Source organism: Ceratotherium simum, chromosome 24 (genome assembly GCF_057802395.1).
Source record: "Ceratotherium simum simum isolate JZ-2026a chromosome 24, ASM5780239v1, whole genome shotgun sequence".
NCBI lineage: Eukaryota > Metazoa > Chordata > Mammalia > Perissodactyla > Rhinocerotidae > Ceratotherium > Ceratotherium simum.
This window is the reverse complement of record NC_141923.1, coordinates 41,510,442-41,532,043: the sequence shown is the minus strand read 5'-3', so window position 1 is coordinate 41,532,043 and position 21,602 is coordinate 41,510,442. Positions and strand designations below refer to the sequence as shown.

Genomic DNA, 21,602 nt, shown 5'->3' with positions numbered 1-21,602 from the left:
CCCAGACTGAACTCTGAAGATTTCGGGTAGGAACCTGGCAACTCGCTGGGGGCACTTTGCCCTGCTGCCGCTGCACTGAACAATTAGACAGAATCTGCCCAGGGGCGTCTTCTATAAGATTTTTTTCTCTATAAAGTAAAACTTTGAGTCTGCAAAAAGCAGACACAGACATCTATGGATTCCCGGCGAGAATGCAGCATTTGCCCAAGGCCTCCCAAATCTACTACCTGCAAACCAACCACAGAAAGTTACAAATCTGCCCAGATAGGCCCGGGGCCAAGGGCTGCGCGGCGCCTTCCAGGTTTCCCGGTCAAGCGCAAAAGAAAAATGAAGTCGCAGGGAGAGAGCAGGAGGTTGCCTGGAGGGTTGGCGCAAAGTTTCAAAATTGGTGAAAATCTATCCTTCCGTAAAACTTAAGAAAAGTAAACCTGAAGGTCCAGTTTTTGCCTGGCAAACCCGGGAGAAGCGTGCTTTAAGGGTGGAGTGGGAGTCACGGCCTTCTCACAATGGGGTTATTTGTAAGGAACCCGGCGGAGCTTCTCTCCTTTCCAGGGATGACGGGTTCACATATTTCTTCCGTTTGTCCCTTCCCGCGTGAAGCTAATGAACGCATACATGACCCCACGGTGCCCCGGGGCAATGTATTTCCTTTGAGTTAATAAATTTACACCTAGTCCCCTGCGCTGGCGAAGACAGGATCTCCTGGCAGTAGACCCCGGCCTCCGGACACTTCTCGGACCCCGCCTGCCCACCCGGCGCCCCGGCAGGGCTCGGACTCGGCCTCCCGCAGCCAGCGCCCTGTTCCCGCGGCTCCAGAGCGGCCAACTCAGGCTTTCGGTCCCAGTCGCCTGAGAGCCCCAGACACGCAGAAGCCAAAGTGCCCTCTCATGTAATATTTGCAGAACTACTGTCCAAGAAATGGGATAAATATTCCCATTTCCTGGATAGGGCACCTAGACTCGGAAAATTAACACTTGTTCACAAAGACCAAGAGTAAGAAGCCAGTTTCCCCCGAATTCGCCGCTTTCAAACTGCGCAGCAAAGGGGCGCGGGGAGGCGCGGTCCCCGGGGGCACCGGCACCTTCTCACCTGGGGCGGCTGGGCGCAGGGGTGGGCCCGCTGAGCCCGTGGGCTGTGAGGTCTTGCGACCCACCGCGGATCCTGCGCGGGAGGACCAGCGTGGAGCGACTCTGCTAGGGAGAGCCGGCAGTGGAGACCTCCCGGAAGGAAAATTAGGAAACCTCTGCAAACTGGAGCAGGAACTGCCTTCTTCCCCCGCGGCCCTCCCGGTCCCGCCCACCCCTGCCCGGCCCCACGGCCGCCGCGTTTCCTACACTGCGTGTCCTGGGCCCTTGCATTCGATGTTTCTCACTAAAAGTTGCCCTTCCGGCGGATTCGCAAGTCGCCCCAAGCTAGGAAAGGTTTGTGCTTTGATATTATCCTCACCGCCCTCTCTATTTTGCCCCCGCCCCGTCTCATTTCAAGAAAATGAGCTTTTAGAAAAGAAAGCCTCTCCGTTGAGGCGGCTGGCAATCTCACAGAAATGATGTAAATGGTTGCAGGGCTTTTATCTTCCCCTCTGCTGTTTTTTTCGAGTGAACTGTGAAGATCTGTGAAAATAATATCAGGGTTTTCCGTCAGAACGAGCTTTGCCCTGCACTCAGGCGTAGCGTGATCTGACCCGACACCTCCGACCATCTGCGCTGTCTGTCTTCTGATTTACCAGGGCTGCACAAGCCGCATACAGACTGTACTTGATACTAAAGGAAAGACGCCGGCCCGACCCAGTTCGGCGGTGAATATTCCTCTCTGATTCCTTTCTAGGGATGGACCTCCAAAGATGGTTTTCCTGGCGTTTTCGTTGGACTCCCCTCTCCCAATTATTTTCTTCAAACTAAACAAACTCTTCTCGAAGGCCCAGGAGAGACTGGTTTCTTTTGACGGAAGCCTCAGAAAATGGCATGATGTAGACGTCAATTGGGAATCAATAAAAGTTGCCAATCAATCTGCTGGCCCCAAGGCGAGCCGCCAAGCAGGCCCTTCCTCTCTACAGGAGCGTCAGTGCTCAGCGGCTTAGGAAGCGCTTTCTGCCCTCCGTACCGCAACCCCCGCCCCCCAGTTGCTGTGGTTCCCCCCTTTATATTTTACTTTTACTGAATTACTTTTGGGCTAAAAGGCCAAGGTTAGAGGTTTTTATCCCCAGCTCAAGAGTTAAATGTTCTAACACAGGGTCGGGCAAAATTAGGCTGCAAGAGGAAGAGAAAATCGATATGTTAAAGAAGGTCTTTGGAACAAGCTTTTAAGTTGCTGTCCTGACCTACCAGTGACTTCTCACTCTAGATGTGGCTATGCCGCACATTTGTTCAAGTCCGTTAAACTGGAGGGAAAAAACGAAAAGTATAAACTTTTGGGGGGTGCGATGCCCCTTTTCTTGCGAGTGTTTGCCTTCATGGCCAGCACCTGTGCTACCAGGTGTGAGTGTCCTAGCTCATATTTAAAATGATTTCAGGAGGCTTTTGAAGGCGGTGGTGATAGAGTTCAAACTGACCTCTTCTACAGAGCCCCGGTCCCGTTTCTTCCGCTTCAGATTCACTTCCCTTTCGGCTGCTTTGGCCGCTGGAAAAGGGGGAAGGGCATGCGGGGATGAGTGCTGGGGAGAAATGAACTGATCCACTTTCCCTCCCGCCCCATTCGTGCGCTCCCTGCAAGGTTTTCTGTCCCGTTAGGTTTTCTGTTTCGTTACAACTAAACTTGAGGAATTCTCGGAGGATTTCGATTTGGCCCAGTCCTCTTTGTCCTCTGGAGACCTCTTGACCCAGGCAGCGCATCGCCCCAAAGTGGATTCCTGTAGCGTCATGGCCTCTTTTGGGGGGGGAAGGCGGAGGAGGAGGAGGGAGGAACAAGGCTGGAGGGGGGCGGGTGTCGAAGCGCTGCTGCTCTCGCCTTTCTTTTTCTTCCAGCCACTCGCTCATCTTTTCCTCCTCCAGGTTCTGCAAAATACTGCGGAAAAGTCCGCGGGTGAACGGCGGGCGCTGTCGAGAGCGGGGAGGTGCTGAAATGGCCGGGGCAAGCTGGGCGCAGTCTTGATTGGCAGAGCCAGCCAGTGACTGACAGGGGGTCTCCATGGCGCCCGCGCCGCCAATCCGCCCGCCCCAGTAGCGGCGCCCTCTCGCCCGCCTGCGTGCCCTCACCGAGTCCAGCCGAACCCGAGCGCCGGAGCCGGCACCTCCTCCTATCGCTCCTGCTCGCTCACTCCCGCCGTTGCGCCGCAGCCGCCGCCCCGGCCGCACGTCCCGGCTGCCCCGAGCTGCTTCACCGAGGAGAGCCTGGCGCACCCGGCCGGGCCCGCGGGCGTCTGCTGCGTGTCCCGCTCCGGGCTCAGCGTCCCCGCTGCCGCCGGGGCTGCCTCGATGTTCCAGCTGCCTATCTTGAATTTCAGTCCCCAGCAAGTGGCCGGGGTATGCGAGACTCTGGAGGAGAGCGGCGACGTGGAGCGCCTGGGTCGCTTCCTCTGGTCGCTGCCCGTGGCCCCTGCGGCCTGCGAGGCCCTCAACAAGAATGAATCGGTGCTGCGCGCGCGAGCCATCGTGGCCTTTCACGGTGGCAACTACCGCGAGCTCTACCACATCCTGGAAAACCACAAGTTCACCAAGGAGTCGCACGCCAAGCTGCAGGCGCTGTGGCTCGAAGCGCATTACCAGGAGGCTGAGAAGCTCCGTGGACGGCCCCTGGGGCCGGTGGACAAGTACCGCGTGAGGAAGAAGTTCCCGCTGCCGCGCACCATTTGGGACGGTGAACAGAAGACACACTGCTTCAAGGAGCGCACGCGGCACCTGCTACGGGAATGGTACCTGCAGGACCCATACCCGAACCCCAGCAAAAAGCGTGAGCTCGCCCAGGCGACCGGACTGACCCCTACGCAGGTGGGCAACTGGTTCAAAAACCGCCGACAAAGGGACCGGGCGGCTGCAGCCAAAAACAGGTCGGTACCTGGAGGCTTCCAGCGCCTTGCGCTCACCGGGGAGGGGGAAGGCGACGGCACCGCGGGCACTCTTACCCAGGGCCTGGCGACTTGGATTCCGCAGGGTTGGGAGCGCGGTCTGTCTCCGGTTATGTGCCTACTGAGTTCTGGGATCCTGGGCGGGGGTTTCCTTTCGGGCTCTTGGTCCCCCACCACCACCCCCTCTCTCTTTCTCGGCGCCTGGGGGTCACTCCAGCAGCAGGTTCCAGTCACCAAACCAAGGCTGTATTGGGAGGGGGAAAGAAATAAAAATTAAAATCCCGAAAATAACAAGGACCCCAAGGCCCAAAGCCAGTTCTTGTCAGCCTGGGCCCAGGCTCCTATTATTAAGCCTGGCTTATTAGTAATGTGGCAGTTTAGTGTTGTCATTTTTAAATCCCAGATGCATCCTTCTCTAATGCGTTGGAAACAGTTTTCGGTGAACTTCTGTCTCTAAGAAGTGGCAAGTCGAGTTTTCCTCTTCCCACGCATGGGCAGTAACTTCTGTCTCTAAGAAGTGGCAAGTCGAGTTTTCCTCTTCCCACGCATGGGCAGTCCTGTCTCCAAACAACAAACTAGTCAGTCGGCTGAGGCTTTTCATTCTCCAGCGTGTGGGTCTCAATTAGCCAAACATTTTGGGTAAGAAGCTAGCCTCTGCCCCCAGGCCCAAACTCTCCATGCAACCCTCAGGCAGCCCTTTTTGCCTTTAGCTTTGGGCCGCCTGGATCTCGGGAGCACTGACACAGGCTTGCGCCCTAGGCAGACGCACGCTGGGAAGGAGTTCCCCTGTTTCGGAGCCTGATCTGTACTTGTCACCCACACCTCATTTATACTGACAGTACTGTAAATCTCCCAAAGGTGGCCTACAACCGGGAATGACCCTGCAAGCCCAACATCCCAAAGACCGAGGAGACGGGGAGCCGAGACAGGACTCGGAAGGAGAATGGGACAACTGCAAGGCTCCGCGGGGAGGCGGCCGCGGACTCCTGCCCGGCCTCTGGTGCCTCACCTTACCCGCTTTAACTGCCCGAGTCTGAGGGAGAGCCGCTGACCGCCGGGCTTCAGGGACCCGGAGTCGGGGGGTGGGGCACGGGCGGCTGTGGTACACAGGCGCTGTGACTCTGTCCCTTTCCTTCCCCATAGACTCCAGCAGCAGGTCCTGTCGCAGGGCTCGGGGCGGGCGCTAAGGGCCGAGGAAGAGGGCACGCCCGAGGTCCTGGGCGCCGCCGCCAGTCCGGCCGCCAGCCTATCCAGCAAGGCAGCCACTTCGGCCATCTCCATCACGTCCAGCGACAGCGAGTGCGACATCTGAGCTGCCCATCCAACACGCTCGGAAACAGAATCCGGAGTAAAAAACAAGACAGACAAAATGAAGGAGGGAGGGAGGATGAGACCAAGCAAACCAAGCGCTTGTGAAGCCAGGTGGCCAGGGACCCGGGGCCAGGGACCCGGGGGTTCGGGTTGCGGTGTCCGCCCCGCGGCTCGGCTCCACTGGCGCCCTCCGGCCGCTACTACAGGGGCCCACGGTGAGGCCCGACCCAGCGCCACGTTCTCCTTGCTTTGCTTCATCCCAAGGATTTTGCTGCAAAGATACCTCCGGAACCCGAACTGCACGCTGAGCGCCTGCCCTGAATCTCCCGTGGGTATTTCACGTCGAAAGGACGCTGTTATATATGTATAACTTTTGCTTTAAAGTTTTTTTTTTTAAAAAAGCATATATATGCTGTTTATTTACTTATTTAAGAGACTGCCGTGGTAGGTTTCTCTGTATGTTGGAAACTTGCTGTTTCTAAAGCGGCAGGGTGGAGACCATGGGTTTTGTGTGAAGAAACCAAACAATAAAAACCTGGTGAGCAACCTTTCTTAATTAAGGGAGCTGCTCTCAGATTCCAAAAAAAAAAAATCGTCCCTTACCAAGGCAGGCAGGGGCCCTTGTGCAAATGGTCTCACTGAGTCTTCTCTATATCTTTTGCCTTCTCTGATGTCTCCTGGTATATTTTTAAAACAGCCCATAGTAGGTCCATACCCACCTCCTCCTTACATTCTTTGTGTGTATGTATGTATGTACATATATGTGTATGTATGCTGTATTTAAACCTAGAAATTGGTAACATGAGCATCCCCTATAAGGCAACTCCCCACATCCCTAGCACAGGTAACTATGGCTTGTCCACCTGACACTCACTTTTATGAAGGAATTGTTCCTGAAAGGAATAATTTAGGAAGCCAAACTCTGGGACTCAATAGCAAGTTCAATTTTACAAAAATGCAAGACTATTCTGACACAGAGTCTGCAATGAGAAAGGCTTTCCATCTCCTTTGAGGCCCCCTCCCATAGAAAAGCAGGAGGTACCCATGATCATGCTAAAACGAGCATACACTACATTTAGAATAGAACTCATGTTAAAACAAGACAAAAGAAGACAGGAGAGGTTGTAATAACTAGACTAGCAACTGCTAGTCTAGCTGCAGAAGCAGTTTTTAATCAAACGCATGCTTTTCAATGAAAGGGATACTGAGATGGTGGAAAGGATGTAATCGTGTCACATACTGAGGTGAAAAAGACTGCAGAGAAATGACTGGCATTTAAAAAGTCTGATCTCTGTATTAAACATGAAACAAGTGGTTCAGAGCCTCATTGTCCTGTAATAGCCTCAATTAAAAATTTCAAATATTTTTAGGATTTAATTTGTCCTCCCAAAGTATGCAGGGGCATGCAGGCACACAGACACACATACACCAAAAAAAAACAAAAAACAAAAAAAAAAACCTACTGTCCTTGCACTAAAAAAGGAAATGCTCTCCAGAGTCTCCAAGCTTTTTTCCTAGTGAAATGGATTGCATATTATAAAATTTGACATTGATCTTTAAATCACTTGAGCTGAACTTCCCTCCTCAAGCTCTCCCCACCCCCATCAGACTCCTTTCAATTTGCCTCTCTGTCCTTAGCAGACGGTCCTTGGTTCAGAAGCCTCCTAACTTATTTGGGTAGAAGTGTCGACACACAAACTAAACAAAAATAAATGAAGTCATGGAAGACAAAAAGCAGTCAAATGGCAAGATAAATGGGGGAAGCCACAGGACAGGATTAAGGGTTCATTTTTGGTTTCTAAATTGCTTAAACAGATTTGGCCTCATTTGCACTTTATAAATGCTTGTCACTGTATTCAGCAGCCCTTATCCAGAGAATTGTGGACAATCAAAACTCTTTTGCACAAGAGCTCTAGATGGAAGGAGTGGAGAAGTCGTTGTGATCAAGCTGGTGTTCTTCCAGAAAGGAAGCCAATGCCCTTCTGTGGGTCCTGAAAGGCTAGGATGCTGGATCTTCCTCAAGACTCTATTTTGATTCTTAGAGCCCTTGGTAGTTCCTAGAATGCCAAGGAGCAGGGCCAGGACTCGGATGAGACAAGGGAGGTACCTAGAGTAGAAAATTTAAGGAGGCATTCACTCTCAAGGTCAAGCAAGTGCAGCAAGTGCAAGGCATCTGGGGAGTGAGTGCTTCCTTAAATTTTGTACCGTAGGCGTCTCCCTTGCCTCACCATGGTCCTGAATCTGCCAAGGAGTATTGTACTTCAATGAAAAATCAAGAGATTTCCAGTCTTGTCCCCCAACTCCACCCCATCCTAACTATGGAGCTCTCCCGAATCAGCATTTGGAGAAGATAGTTAGCAAATTTTATCTCTTAAGCTGACGCTTCCAGGTCCAAGAGGGAAGGGAAAGGACTAATTAGTGGAATGAGGTAAAGGAATTTGAGATTTAAAAAATCCTACCCCACTCACCAGTTCAAATGATGCCTAAAGGCAGAAGGAAATGTCCATTCTGCATTCTCAAGAAAAAGGGTAACTGCTAAGAACTAAACTTTCTTTTTACAAATAATTTTTAAATAATGGTTAATTGCTTGGCAGAAAAGAGGAGGCCAAACAGTCATGGAGGATTTTTCTTCCTACTTTGGTGAAAGCCTTTAAAGTACATCTAATTTACTTAAAGTAACATGCTGCGGAAGGATTATATTATAAATAGCTATTCTGTTTCACCAATCTGTAGATTTATCTAATTTCACTTTAGAATCTTAAGGGCGGACATATTATTTAAAAGATTTTTTTTTTTTTTGGTGAGGAAGATTGGCCCTGAGCTAACATCTGTAGCAATCTTTCCTCTATTTTGTATGTGGGACGCCGCCACAGCTCGGCTTGATGAGTGGTGTGTAGGTCCGCGCCCAGGATGCTAAACCACCAACCACGGGCCAGCGAAGTCCAACGCTCAAACTTCACCGCCACACCACCGGCCCGCCCCTTAAAAGATTTTTTTAAATGTCTTGAATGTTTATCAGTTAGGTGGCACCTAAGCGCATTCGTGAATATTCAGTTCTTTGATGATCACATGTTGGAAATTGGTCCAAATCTTAACACAGAGATTTATTTTATTTTAATTGGTCCAAATCTTCCCATGGACAGGTATTGTAAAGGTTTTCGTTTTCTTTTTAAGATTTTTTTTTTCCGTACCAGTTTTATCCCGGTCTAGAAAGGGTTTTATTTTATTTTATTTTTATTCCAGGTAGTAGCAATGCCGAAGGTTTCTGAATTTGGAGAAATCTCCATATGATGGGTTTCCTTCCTTTCCTTTCTTGAAATTCGTTTCCTGTAACAATTTCCCAAAAAGCAGTTACTCCAGCAGAGTGGAAAGAAGCTGCATTTTTACATTTCGACGGAACTGACCAATGCGAGGATTTAACCCCAGCCCCAGCTCAGGCTCCTTCACCGGTTAGAAATACTCCAACCACCCGCCAGTTCCCCCCACAGCGCGACGGCTCCCGCGCCCAAACGCCGCAGTTTCTCTCTCCTCCACTTGAACGACCCACCCCCGCCCCGCCGCCGCTCCCTTCCCGGTTTATGAAAATCTGGGAGGGAGGAGATGGGAGGCCGGGGATGGAGGAGGACTTGCTCTTTGTTTACATTAAACAAATGACAGGCAAAGAGCTCAAGCAAAATCTTCCTTGACCTCGTTCTCTCTCCCTAATTTTAACAAAAAGGAAAAAAATATTGTATCCAAAGGGAACGTGAATGGGGCGGCAGGAGGAGAGAAGCAGCTTTCGCTCTATTCAGCCGGGCCGCGGGAGCGCGGACGATTTCCGCTCCCATTGTGAGGCGGGGCCGGGGGCTGCGGCGAGCGGGGGGTCCGCCGGGCGGCCCGCGGGGCTGTCAGGCGGCTCAGCGTAATCAGGGCTAATGACGGCGGCCCGGCGCTCGGCGGGACAATGCGCGGGGCCGCGGGGCTTTGTCGGCCTGAAAGGCTAATAGGTTTGCCTGTGGGCTGAGGGGGGCGGTGTCGGGAGGAGGCGGCGGCGAGGGGAGAAGGGGTCATTGTCCGCGCACGGCCCGGGCGCCGAGGCGCGTCCCTCCGCCGCGCGGCCGCCCCCGGGCCGGCGCGGCGACAGGAAGGCCGCAGGGAGCCCCCTGGAGGCCTGCTGGGAAATGGCGGCCGGAGCGGCGGGCGCGGGGGTCCCCTGGGGGAGGTGGCCCTGCGAGGAGGTCGGGCCCGAACTTTGTTCCCGGGAGAAGCCCAGAGTGTGCCCACAGGGCCCGGGAAGGTGGGGCCTTCTGCAGGGCCCGGATCGCGACTCTGCGAGGTGACAACTCCACACACCCACCTTTCCGTCCAGCGCCCTGGGAGCTCTCAGACGTGCAGGCCTCGAGCCACTCCTATCGTTAGACTGCCTGACTCAAAGGGCTCGAGGAGGGCAACCTCTCAAAACCAGGGGGAAATTAGAGAAAACCCACGGCGAGGGGACAAACACCACGGCGCGCTCGCCCTCGAGCCTGACGGCGCGGCGCTGCCGGATCCTCGAGCGGGAGGCTGCGGCGCGCGGCGCGGGTCTGGGCCTGCGCGAGGTGCCGCCGCGCGCGTCGGGCCCGCGCGTGAGGGGCCCGCGCCGGGCGGGCCGCGCGCGCCGGGCCGGGCCGGGCGCCGTGAGCAGCTCGGCCGCGCCAGGACGGAGAACGCGGTCTCACCGCCGACTCTCGGCGGCGCCGAGCGAGTCACTCGAGCAGGGAGGCTCCAGACTCAGGGAGCGGGATTTGCAGGCGCTGAGGCTCGGGAAGTCTTTGCGCGCCCGGCAGCTGCGCGCGGTCAGCCGTCGGCGCGGGGACCGGGAGCAGGCGCCCTCGGGAGCCGTGTCCGCTACCCGCCGGTACCCTGTGGCAGGCCCCCGCCGCCGCCGCAGCCCTCTTCTTTCGGACACTTGCCCGCTCGCAGTCGAGCTCTTACAAGTCTCCTCAGGCTAGATCCTGCCTTGCAGCTCTCTTTGCTAGGATTTATATGCCCAGACATCTTTAGACCTACCCTACCGTGAGGGAGCGAACTGGTTTTCTTCCCCTTTTCGCCTCCTGGTCTGGAGACAAAGGGATGTGAGGGCGACCCCAGGGCCGAGCAGCGGTGGCACGCCTCCGTGCTCTCCTCGCACTGTTTCCGCCGGCCCGGCGCCACCGCCCCTGCCTCGACTGCTAACCCGTCAACCCATGAAGCCTACCTCACCTCAAAGGAATCTTCCTTGATTCAGTGGGCTCCCGACCGAGATTTGTCCACTTCCTTTTTAATGCTCCCACCGTACCTTATCTAAACGTCTGCTTTAAAGTCTGTAATACATTTGTGCAGTTATTTGTCTATATGTTTGACTCCACTCGCTAGAGTGTAAGCTCCTTAAGGGCAAGGACTGAATCTTATCTTTATATTCCCAGCACCTAGCCTGAGTAGTAGGTGCTCAATAAATATTTTAAACCTGAATGAATTAATGGATCTTCCTTGGAGCCTGTCTGTTCTGAATTAGTGGAGGAGCGCTGCTAGCTCTGAGCTCATTTCAACAACAAAGATGGCTAACATTGGCTGAACCCAAAGTTCATCAAAATCCTCCCAGCTCAGGTTACCGGCTCTCACGTACATGTCAGGTTCTCTGGGATGATTCTCCCTCTAGGTATATGGTTTTCTAGAATCCTGTGGCTTTGGGTTCATACGATGAAAATTATCTTCTCGCACATTTTCCCAAACAGTAAGGTGAGTTATCCCCTTAGGTTTCAAAAATTCTGGCTATTACAGTCTCTGAACCCTATAAAATATAATTCCTAATATTTTTGTCTGTTATAGAATGATAGTGGTTTCCCCTTCCAAGATACTCTTTCCCTTCCTCTCCCCTCCTCCACTTTAGTCTTGACTTACAAATTAAAAAGTAAACACACAAAAATATCACAAACTCAGACAAGGTATCCAATTTTAAGACAGTGGATTGGCATTGCACCTCCATGCTTAGGCTAATCCAGGGGGAAAAAAACAGAGTATTCATTAAAATCTTAAGTCACAAAAGTGAAAAATCTACTGGCTACCAAACTTATCTCAATGTTAAAAATTTAATAGAAGCAAGTGAACTGTAATTTTGAATTCTCATAAAATATATATAAAGCTACTTCTTGGAAAGTCATTTTAGCCTGGCACTGTCGATCTGCAACCTGAGAATGTTGATTTACTATTCGATTTTCTGGCTGAAGAGATTAGTCTTGAATTTTCTAGCATGAAATTACATATCTAAGTTCAGGTGGTGCATATTAATTTGATACATGAACAGTCTAGTTGATGGTAAACTAGTTTATTTTGCATTTCAAACATTTTCAGATATTCAAAATTCCTGTTAAAGATTTGTCCATTTAAATTAGGCACCATTTAAAGCATATTTTATTGCATTGGATATACTCCTGACTTTCCATAAATTCATGATAAAGTATGCATTTCAACTAAAGACCTATGCATGTATACTAGACAGCTGATCTACAAATTTTTTTTTTTTGTAGCCAATTGTGACTGTATGAGCTGGATTCATCAATTTAAAACAGACAAGCAAATAAGAAAAGGAAAACTACGTTTATTGTAAGCAGCATGTAGCAACGGATTGGTACCTGAGAGAGTGAGATCAAACACACCTTACTTAAAATACCTAATCACTGTGAATTTGGGCAAATCACTCAACTCTTTGAGCCTTAGTTTTTACTTCTGCAAAGTGGGATTGATAATATCCAGGGATATTGTGAGTCTTTGGGATAAAGCACCTAGCACAGACCCTCACATATAATAGGTGTTCCGTGAATGAAACTTCCGTTTTCCCATTTTTCTTAGTTAAATGCTAGGGCAAACAAATAGACTGTACAACTCCCTTTTAAAAAGTTTTTAATAGATGTCATCTACATATTTGGAATATTATTGAATTTAAATGCTAAATGCTATCCTTAGTACCAGAAGCTGCTCTGCTCACCACTCCCAGTAGGGAAGACCCAGTGTGTTGGTTTCCCCACAGTGGTAATGGATGGGCTTGCGCTAATGCACCCTCATTCTTTCCTCGGGTTTTTACTCTGCCTGGAGCTGCTTGTCATCTATGTGAAGCTCTCCAAAGAGATCCTGGCACATCCCGCAAGTCAGAATCACCCCAAATATAAAGTATGATCACTGAAAAGACAACATAACCTCTTGGGGAAAATTCTCTTTTCCCCAACAATCTGTTTCTTTGAGCAGGAAGCAGTGATCCCACTTTACTGACATTTCTATGGCTCTTGACTGCTAAGAAGTCCTTTCATCTGCACCATCTGGCTTCTTCACAAGAACCCTGTGAGGCAAGTCAGCAGGTATGGTGATTCCCACCTTCCAGGTAAGAAAACTGGGGGCTCACATTACTTGCTCAAAGTCACAGGACCAGGGAAGAATCTAGATTTTGTAGGACTTGAAATTAACACAATTTGGAGGGGAGGATACTTTTTAAGATAAAGGATACAAAATTATAAGTACAAAATTGGGTATAAGAAAATAAATCACAACAATTACAAAATTTTAAAACCTGGAAAATACAACAAATATCACAAAATCCAAACAATAACAAAATCATTTTATTAACTGTTGAATGCACCTCTAGAATAGATTTTTCCCTACTTTTTTTTTTTTTTTTTTTTTTGCTGTATGTTCTTTGATTACTTCTTTATACGGCAACAATTTTATAGTACAATCTCAAATAGAAAGATAATTCAGTCTTTCCTCTAGTATGGGTTGATTTCAATATTTTTTATTCATAGTTTAGGAAAGCTTCTTTCAGTTTCATAGCTCATTACGGGTAATGTAATTTTTAGGATTGGTATCAAATTAGGGAAAGCCTATATGAAATTCCTTTCATATATGAGCAGTAAGATTTCAGGACGTTTCAAGTTTTCTTGAACAGTGATCCATCTTAAATAATCTTTGCATTGACCACACTCATTAACCAGTTTGTGATTAAGAAGCTTACCCATTCATGTTGTGATACATAAATCAGTGAGTGGGCAGTAGGAATATTCCTGCAAGACATCCCTACATGGAAACAGCTAGCAATAACCTAACAATACACAGAAGTAACAGCAAACCATAAAAATATACACCACTAAACCCAAACTAACTGTATCTCCAACTCAAGTTCCCCTGAGCTACTGCATCACAAAAATGACTGTGGTTACTCCAGTGCCATCCAGCGCTAGGGAAAATGTGACAAAGTGAAAAAGGAGTGGAAAGAGACAGTGGTCTATTGCAATTAAATTATCTTATTTTGGAAATTTTACAAAAATGCATGATCATGTGAACATATTGCTAGGATCCCTCCCAGGGCCTTGGAAGGGGCCTGTGCAAGTGAGGTATCTTGAAACCTAAGCATCACTTGCTTCAAGGTAATTCTGCCTTTGCACTGGCCCAGTGACTGTTGATGAGAACAGGTTTTCTAACTCCAAGTCCAGTACTCTTTTCTATTATCTGGGACATCATATATTTTCCTGGACAGTTTTGACAAGGTTCGACTCAAAAGCTGTTTTAAAAAATGGTTCATTGATGGAGGGAGGGAGTTTAAGATTGCAAATGGAGAGTTGGCTTTGGGTAGAACTACGAGATAGACAGATTACCCCTTAGAACCTGGTTACCTTTCCTTCTGGGGGATCTTCCCCTTGCCTCCTTACAGGTGCCGCCACCCAAACTGTCAAAAACCCTTCAGTGCACTTCACACTCCCTTCATCAAAATCTATTCTCAGTTGTCACCAAAAAATCAGATAAACCAATTCACATTAACATACAAATAGCTACTAAAAGCTTAATAAATTACCTACAGATGGGGGCCTGGGAGGGTACTTACTAACAGCTAGGAGATAATCCTTTAATTTAATAACCTCAAACCACTAAGGGTAGCAATTCAGACATCACTAGTAGGCTGGTTGTAAATTATTTTTGGTTGGAAGGGAGCCAGGAATCCATCAAGTCATTCTAGGGAAGTAGATGACTGCTTTTTGGGTCAGATATCACCAATATTAAAAATAAAATAAAGTAAAATAAACTTGCTGGGCCCTCAGCTTTCCCCTCAAGTTGCAATTCCTTCTCTATCATTCCCTTCACCAGCAAACTTCGTGAGAGAATAGCCTGCATTCTGTGCCTCCATTTCTTCACTATATACTCACTCCTTAACCTCCTGCAGCCTGGCTTTCACTTGCATCATTCCATCAAAACTGTTCCCTCAGAGGCCCTACATGGTCCTCAAACTCCTCAACCTGTTGATCTTCAATACTGTTGAGCATTCCTTCCTTCTAACCAGGGGCAGGATTAGGTTGAGGCAAGCAACGTGCATAAGGTACAAAATTCAAGGAGGCACTCTCTCTCTAAAAGTCCTGCAAGTTCAGGGTTGGCACCTGAGAGTGAGTACCTCCTAAAATTTTGCACCATAGATGCCTTGCTTCCCTCACACTAGTCCCAGACCTGCCTCTGAAACATAACTGAGCTTCTCACCACATTCAGAGCATGGCCTACAATTTGCTGCTTTCATGCCTTTGCTCATGCTACAGGTGTAAGTGGACCTCCATGCTTTGTGCCTGCCCTGCACCCTTTCCTACCTTCTTCTGGTAGCAGCACCCTTAGGAAATTGCTCCTACCCAATTCAGTGTTTTCTGGTGGGGCTGCCAAACACAGTATCTCCCCCCCCAACTCCTAGCAAGTATAACCACCAAGCTGAGCCAGTCCTTTCCGAGAATTTCTGAATTGGAAGCAGAGGGGCAACTCTCTCTTTACTCTTGGATTGAGAGCAGTAAGAATATGATTCCAGAGTTATTGGCAGCCATATCACCTTCTACAAGAAGGAGCCTTGAGGAGAAGAAGCAGGATGGAGGAAGGAGAGACAGAAAAAGCTAAAGCTGATTAAGTCTTTGTATGCTGTTGACAGTGAAGCTAGCTCCAGCCTTGTCTTTTCTGGTCTTGGTTACAGGAGCTAACATATTACCCTCCTACTTTTTCTTTCTCAGTTTAAGCTATTTTGAATTACTGTCACTGGCAAACAGGAGTGCTGAGATAGAACATATAAGTTCTTCCTTTTCTCTCACCCCATCTCCACAGGTACATAGACCCAACTTGCAAGGCTTAGCTCAAAGGCCATTGCTGCCAGAGACTTCCTTCTTCCATGGGATTTAACTGATCTCTCCCTTCTCTGAACTGCTGTGGCATTTTATACATCTCTCATAGTTATTTAGCTTCATGTCTTATATTTCCTACTGTACTATATGTTCTTCAAGGGTAAGATCCATAATCTTTGTTATCCTCTAAGAACTGAGTGCAGGATCTTTGACACAGTAGAAAAATCATTTTTGCTGAATGAATGAATTAAATGGATGAACGAACGTAACTAAAAGATATCTGGAATCTGTATGTTTCATTTCAGGAAATTTTAGTCTGAATAATCTGAAGTTCTAAAAAAAAAAAAAAGTATTTTTTTTCCAAAAGAAAAACAAAGAAGGAATGGCCCACTGATGGCTAGGGAAAGATGGTGAATGTTAAAGGGTTCTAGAGTTTTTTAAAAAGTGGGAAAATGAGACCTCATGTTTATATTTACTCATATCTAAATAAATAAACTCTGGAATGATATACAGGAAACTATAAACAGTGGTTTCAAGTTTGGGGAAACAACTGAGCAGATGGGGGACAGAGAAGAGAGGGAGACATTTCACTGCATACTTTGTATATTTTAATTTTTTTAACCAGGTAAATCATTGCCTATTCAAAAGTTAAATTAAAACTAAATGAACAAAATAATAACTAAATAAAGTGGTTTTGTTGTAGAGATCATTTACCTACAAGATGAGAGGAAAAACCTACTTTCCTAATGTAATATGCATGCAGTGATAGCACCATGCTCTGGTTTTAAGAGTGTGAGAGCTCAAATAATTTATTTAGAAATGAAAATGACATGCCCTGGAAAATTCTGTTAGAGTTCTCAATAAATGGAGCAAACACCCCTGGTGATGAGAAGGACAGTAATGTTGAAGCTAAATGCAAAGTGTTCAAATAAAATTGTTTTATACATTAAGAAAAGGGTAACAGAGAACCCAGAATTCTTCATCTACTAATTAGTGTTTTTCTTTCCAGTAAAAAAAGAAATCATTTTCTTAGAAATTATTGAAATTTATACTTTCAGACGGGTGAATTCTGTTGTATGCAAATTATATCTCAATAAGTCTGCTTTTAAAAACGTAAAATGTTAGATTGAAAGAGACCTTAGAGATTTTGTCTAGTCATTTCCAATCTTTTATCCAAAAACTCATTTTATTTTGTTTTCAATTATGGACTCCCATATCTTGAAAGATTTTATGACCTAAATAAAATCAGATAAACCACTGTGATGGATAATGCTAATAAGCAATAGAATTAAGTAGGTTTACAGACCAAAAAAAGTCTTAACTTCATTCTGGTAGTTTAAAAGTTGAAAGGTCTTTTGACACAATCTACTTAGGTACTAACTTGTAATTAGCTAAAATAGCATTCCTATTACCTAAAGGAAGCAGCTTGGTGTTTGATTTATAACATCTTAACTAATAAACCTATAATATCTTAACTTGTATAAATCAGAAATCTAATTCTAGTGAAGAAGTACTTTCACTGTCAACACCCAGTGGTATCACTAAAACTATTATAGATACTCAAACTGGTCAGAAATCCACTCACTCATTCAATCATCCTATAATCATCCATTCATTCATTCATTCTTTCAACATGTGTTGGGCAGGTAATATGTGCAAGGCTCTTTCAGCTTTCTACCCACACTAAAAATCTCTTCGCCTTTTAACAGTTTAAGTAATTAACAGTAAACAACTGTCCAATAGGCAGAGATCAGAAAGGAGCATTTAGCCATGTGAAATGAGTTCAAATTTCTAAACTCAGCTAAATTACATTCTCAGACCCAGAAGGAACTTGCTGAGGTAGTCTCTGAGTCACTACCAGAAAGCTTAATCAATGGACAATAAGAGAGATGCCAGAATCTTGGAACAGGAAGATAATCTCCTTAGTTCAGAAAAAGGAAAAAGGGTAGATTCTAGAAACCATAGAATGAGCCATCGTTCTATAACTGCAGTGAGGACCACAGTGCAGTGCCACAAGTCACCATCCTAAGTCAACATTTTTATTCTGGAGGACGGTTAAAAAAAAAGTCATCTTTTGAAATGAACAGAATTATAACCCAAAAGAATAATTAATATGATGGATGATAAAAATAAAATTCAGGATGATCTTACTATACTGGAATATTGGGCCAAAACTAGCAAGATAAACTTTAATAAGTCTTGCCCAAATTTCCAGGCTTTAAAAACCTGTGACTACAAAATAAGGTCACAAGTCACAATTCCACTAAATTTTAAAATTACAATAGACACTCCTGTTTGATTGAAGCAAACCACCTGAGAGTTCCCCAGATTGTGTTACAGTGTGCTTATGTTGCTCTGCTATGACCACTTTGTCATGATACCACACTCCTGCTACTGCATGAGACTGCCACGCCACCGGGCACAGCTGTCTCTGCTTATGATCCCCCCACTGTAACTTCCTCTCTGGCCTCAAGGAAGAAGATTCTGTTCTCCCCTTTTCACCTCCATCCACATGGGCAGACCCTCCACTAAAATCCCAGAAGTACAGCTAACGTGAAGAAGCCACAAGTTCTGAATAAAATTTTACTTAAGTGTTAGAGGATAACAGAAAGGAAGCATAAAGCAGGAAATACTACTGCTACTAGTAGAAGTGACTATTGTCAGAGCGCATGGACTGAGCCCTTGCCCAGTCCTTTCTAGGGCTCCTGGCCTGGCTCTACCTCCCAGGACCATCCACTCACGGACAGTGCTTTAACATCTCTGCCCCTACCAGTTCAAGCTACACTCTGCCCAAAGCCCAGAGAGAGAAACAAGTTCACCCTACCCCACCTTTCAGTCTAATCAGCAGTTAAAGGTAGCTGGAAAGTTTAGTCCTCCACAGCATTCAACTATGCCACCTAGTGAGATGTGGGCTGGGCAGAAACTGAGCCCGGAGGCATCAGGGTCAGTCGATACAGTAAATAAAAGAGTAAGCTCCAGTATTGGGACCCATGGGTCCCAGGCCAGACAAGACAGTAGCAAAAGGTCCCTAGGTGACACCAAAAGCCAAAGGAAAAAAAATCCTTAGTTCAGAGAGGAACTTGGGGCACAATGAAAGCACCAAGAGAAGTTGATTAGCTATTTCTCAGGACAGTTTGTGTCTGAGGATTGATCTTCCAAGGCCAAAGTCAGAGAAAAAAACTGAATATAGGAGGACATCACACCAAAATGCTGCTCAGCAGGACAGAGAACAGTGCAGGACCTCAGGGCAAAAGCCAATAAAAGGAATCAGGGCTCCTTAGAGAAGTGGTTGATTCTAGGGCTGGGGCAGAATTAGCCTGGATGATCTTGTGGTACCAGAAAACAAGGAAGTTCTCAAAAAAGGATGGGGCAAGTCAAAAGGATAAAGGCCAACCCAAAGGAGCCCTGCAATGGCCAAATTTGGATCAATTTGAGCAACTAAATAAATAATGATAGTATTGGGTTATAATCCATAGTATGAAATAAATATCCATGAGTCCATACTGGTATAAATTAATGAATAAATAAGCAAATGGGGAAGAAAGGGCAGCTTTTCCTTACAGAAGAATTCTAATTAATAAATGTAGGAGGAGGCGGAGTCAAGAGGGCGGCATAAGCAGACTCGGAACTCACCTCCTCCCATGGACACAGCCAATTTACAACAACTCGTGGAAAAATTACCCCTGAGACAGAACTGAAAACTGGATAAAGGAACTCCTGCAAAAACAGACAATCCCAACTGAGGCAGAAGAGGCAGAGACTCCCTTCTGGAGAGGAAAAATGCTGCCTTCACAAGCCGCCAGCATCACGGCCGCCAGGAGCAGCTCATAGGTTCGCAGCCTCCCTGGAGGCGCGGGCCCCTGAGCCGGGAGCGCCCCCGCTGTGGGCATTTTGTGGACCCAGCACAATCGAGACCAGCGGCATAATATCTGACTGTGCCTGCTACTAAAACACTGGGGAGCACCCCCAGAAAACCCGGTTCACAAAGAAACTAAAACTGGCTCTTAAAGGGCCCGCGCGCAAACTCACCCGTTTCAGAAAGCATCCTAAAATCACCAGAAAGAAAGGTGCACGGTGCTTTGGTGACAAGAGACTCACGTAATAGGCCCTGAGTGCATCTCGGTGAGGGGTGAGACCTCTCCAGGGACTGGGACATTGGCGGCGGCCATTGTTGTGGCCTGGTGTGGGCGTGCTGACACAGAAGCCATTGGAGTTCTCCCTGAGGCCTGCTACCCCAGGGTCTGCTCCACCCGCTAGAGCACCGATTTAATCCAGCTCAGCCAGGGCAGGCAGCCCACCCTAGAGACTGGCCCCACCCAACAACAAGCCCTCAGGCAACTTGTGGGCCTGCATAGATTGGTGACTGGATTCTCTGCAGCCTGGCAACTGAGCCGACTTGAGCGGGGCAGGGTGTGCACAAGGAGCGGTGGAGAGTGTGGGGCCGTGGTGGAGTGTGTGGGGCTCCCGCCGTGGAGAGACTGGGTCCGCTTGGGGAGGTCGGGGCACTCACATGGGGCAGGACTGTGTTGATTGTGTGTGTGGACCTGTGGGCGGCAGGGCTTGTCAGCTGCAGAAGACTTGTGCTTCTCAAAGACCCACATAGGGGGTTTGCCCCACCTTCCAAAGCCTGAAACAATTGGGTGCTCCTGTGCCCGAGGCCAGCCCCACCCAGCTGCAATCCTCAGAGAGCTGACAAGAGACCTAATAGGCTAGAGGCTTATAGCAATTGTAAGGCCCTGAGCCTAACAACCTGCCACAGTGGGGGCCTACTCACTTAAAAGAAATACTGCAACACAAATGTGGTATTAGAACTTGCAGCCAACTGTGCTGGGGCTCCCCACACCTGATAAAGAGACTGAAGGGCCCACAATAACTACAAGCAGCTGAGCATTACAACAGCTGGCCAGGAGCATAACTCGGCCTCCCTGGGCACCTACAGAGAGAGCAAACAGGCTACAACAGAAGGACACACGTAGCCCACATAGGGGTCAACCCTGGAACATTGAGAACTGAGGGAAGCACACTGGAAGCCTCCTAAGGCATCACTTACATAAGGTCACCTATCCAAGAGCAGGAGACGTAGCTGACCTACCTAATACGTAGACATAAGCACAGGGAAAGAGGCAAAATGAGGAGGCAAAAGAATACATTCCAAGTAAGGGAACAGGACAAAATCCCAGAAAAGGAACTAAGTGAAACAGAAATGAGCAACCTACCCGACAGAGAGTTCAAACTAAGAGTGCTAAGGATGCTCACTGATCTGGGGAGAAGAATAGATGAACTCAGTGAGAATGTCAACAAAGAAATGGAAGATATAAAAAAGAACCAATCAGAAATGAAGAATACAATACTGGAAATGAAAAATTCATTAGAGGGACTCAAAAGCAGAGTAGAGGATACAGAAGAATGGATCTGTGAGCTGGACAAAAGATAGAAGAAATTACCCAAGGTGAACAGGTAAAAGAGAAAAGAATTAAAAAGACTGAGGACAGTCTAAGGGACCTCTGGGACAACATCAAGCACACTAACATCCATGTTATAGGTGTCCCGGAAGGAGAAGAGCGAGACAAGGGGGCAGAGAATCTATTTCAAGAAATAATAGATGAAAACTTCCCTAACCTAAGGAAGGAAACAGACAACCAGGTACAGGAAGCACAGAGAGCCCCAAACAAGGTAAACCCAAAGAGGCCCACACCAAGACACATCATAATCAAAATGTCCAGAATTAAAGATAAAGAGAGAATCCTAAAAGCCACAAGAGAATGTCAAGTTACATACAAAGGAAACCCCATAAGGCTATCAGCTGACTTCTCAGCAGAAACCTTACAGGCTAGAAGAGAATGGCACGATATATTTAAAGTGCTAAAAGGAAAAAACTTACAGCCAAGAATACTCTACCCAGCACGGTTATCATTCAAAATGGAAGGAGAGATCAAAATTTTCCCAGATAAGCAAAAATTAAAGGAGTTTGTCACCAAGAAACCAGTGCTACAAGAAATGTTAAAGGGACTGATTTAAGGGGAAAAGAGAAGACCACAAATAGAAAAAATTATCTATTTCCATGATTAGAACGTAATGGATACAAATGCACAAAAAAGAGGTTAGATATGATATCAAAAACATAAAAGGAGGGAGGAGGGGAGTTAAAGAGTACAGCTTTCAGA

The 21,602-nt window shown here is 47.4% G+C and overlaps 1 protein-coding gene across 2 annotated transcripts; it reads left to right on the top strand.

Annotated features, from left to right (window-relative positions):
- Positions 1–3,256: 3,256 nt before the first annotated feature.
- Positions 3,257–5,867, top strand: SIX6 (SIX homeobox 6). Of its 2 annotated transcripts, none has more exons than XM_004426213.2 (2): positions 3,257–3,982; positions 5,144–5,867. In XM_004426213.2, the coding sequence occupies exons 1-2, from the start codon at positions 3,411–3,413 to the stop codon at positions 5,310–5,312; spliced, it is 741 nt and encodes a 246-aa protein (XP_004426270.1). In that variant the 5' UTR covers positions 3,257–3,410; the 3' UTR covers positions 5,313–5,867. The 2 variants fall into 2 exon arrangements, with proteins under 2 accessions (XP_004426270.1, XP_087303892.1); XM_087447766.1 differs by having other exon boundaries at positions 4,859–5,207.
- Positions 5,868–21,602: the final 15,735 nt, after the last annotated feature.

Bases quoted from the DNA above. Each gene is read 5' to 3' on its own strand.
- SIX6 (XM_087447766.1), top strand. From the start codon at position 3,411: ATGTTCCAGCTGCCTATCTTGAATTTCAGTCCCCAGCAAGTGGCCGGG. The intron at 3,983-4,858 runs GTCGGTACCTGG...AATCTCCCAAAG, and splicing joins GCGGCTGCAGCCAAAAACAG to GTGGCCTACAACCGGGAATG.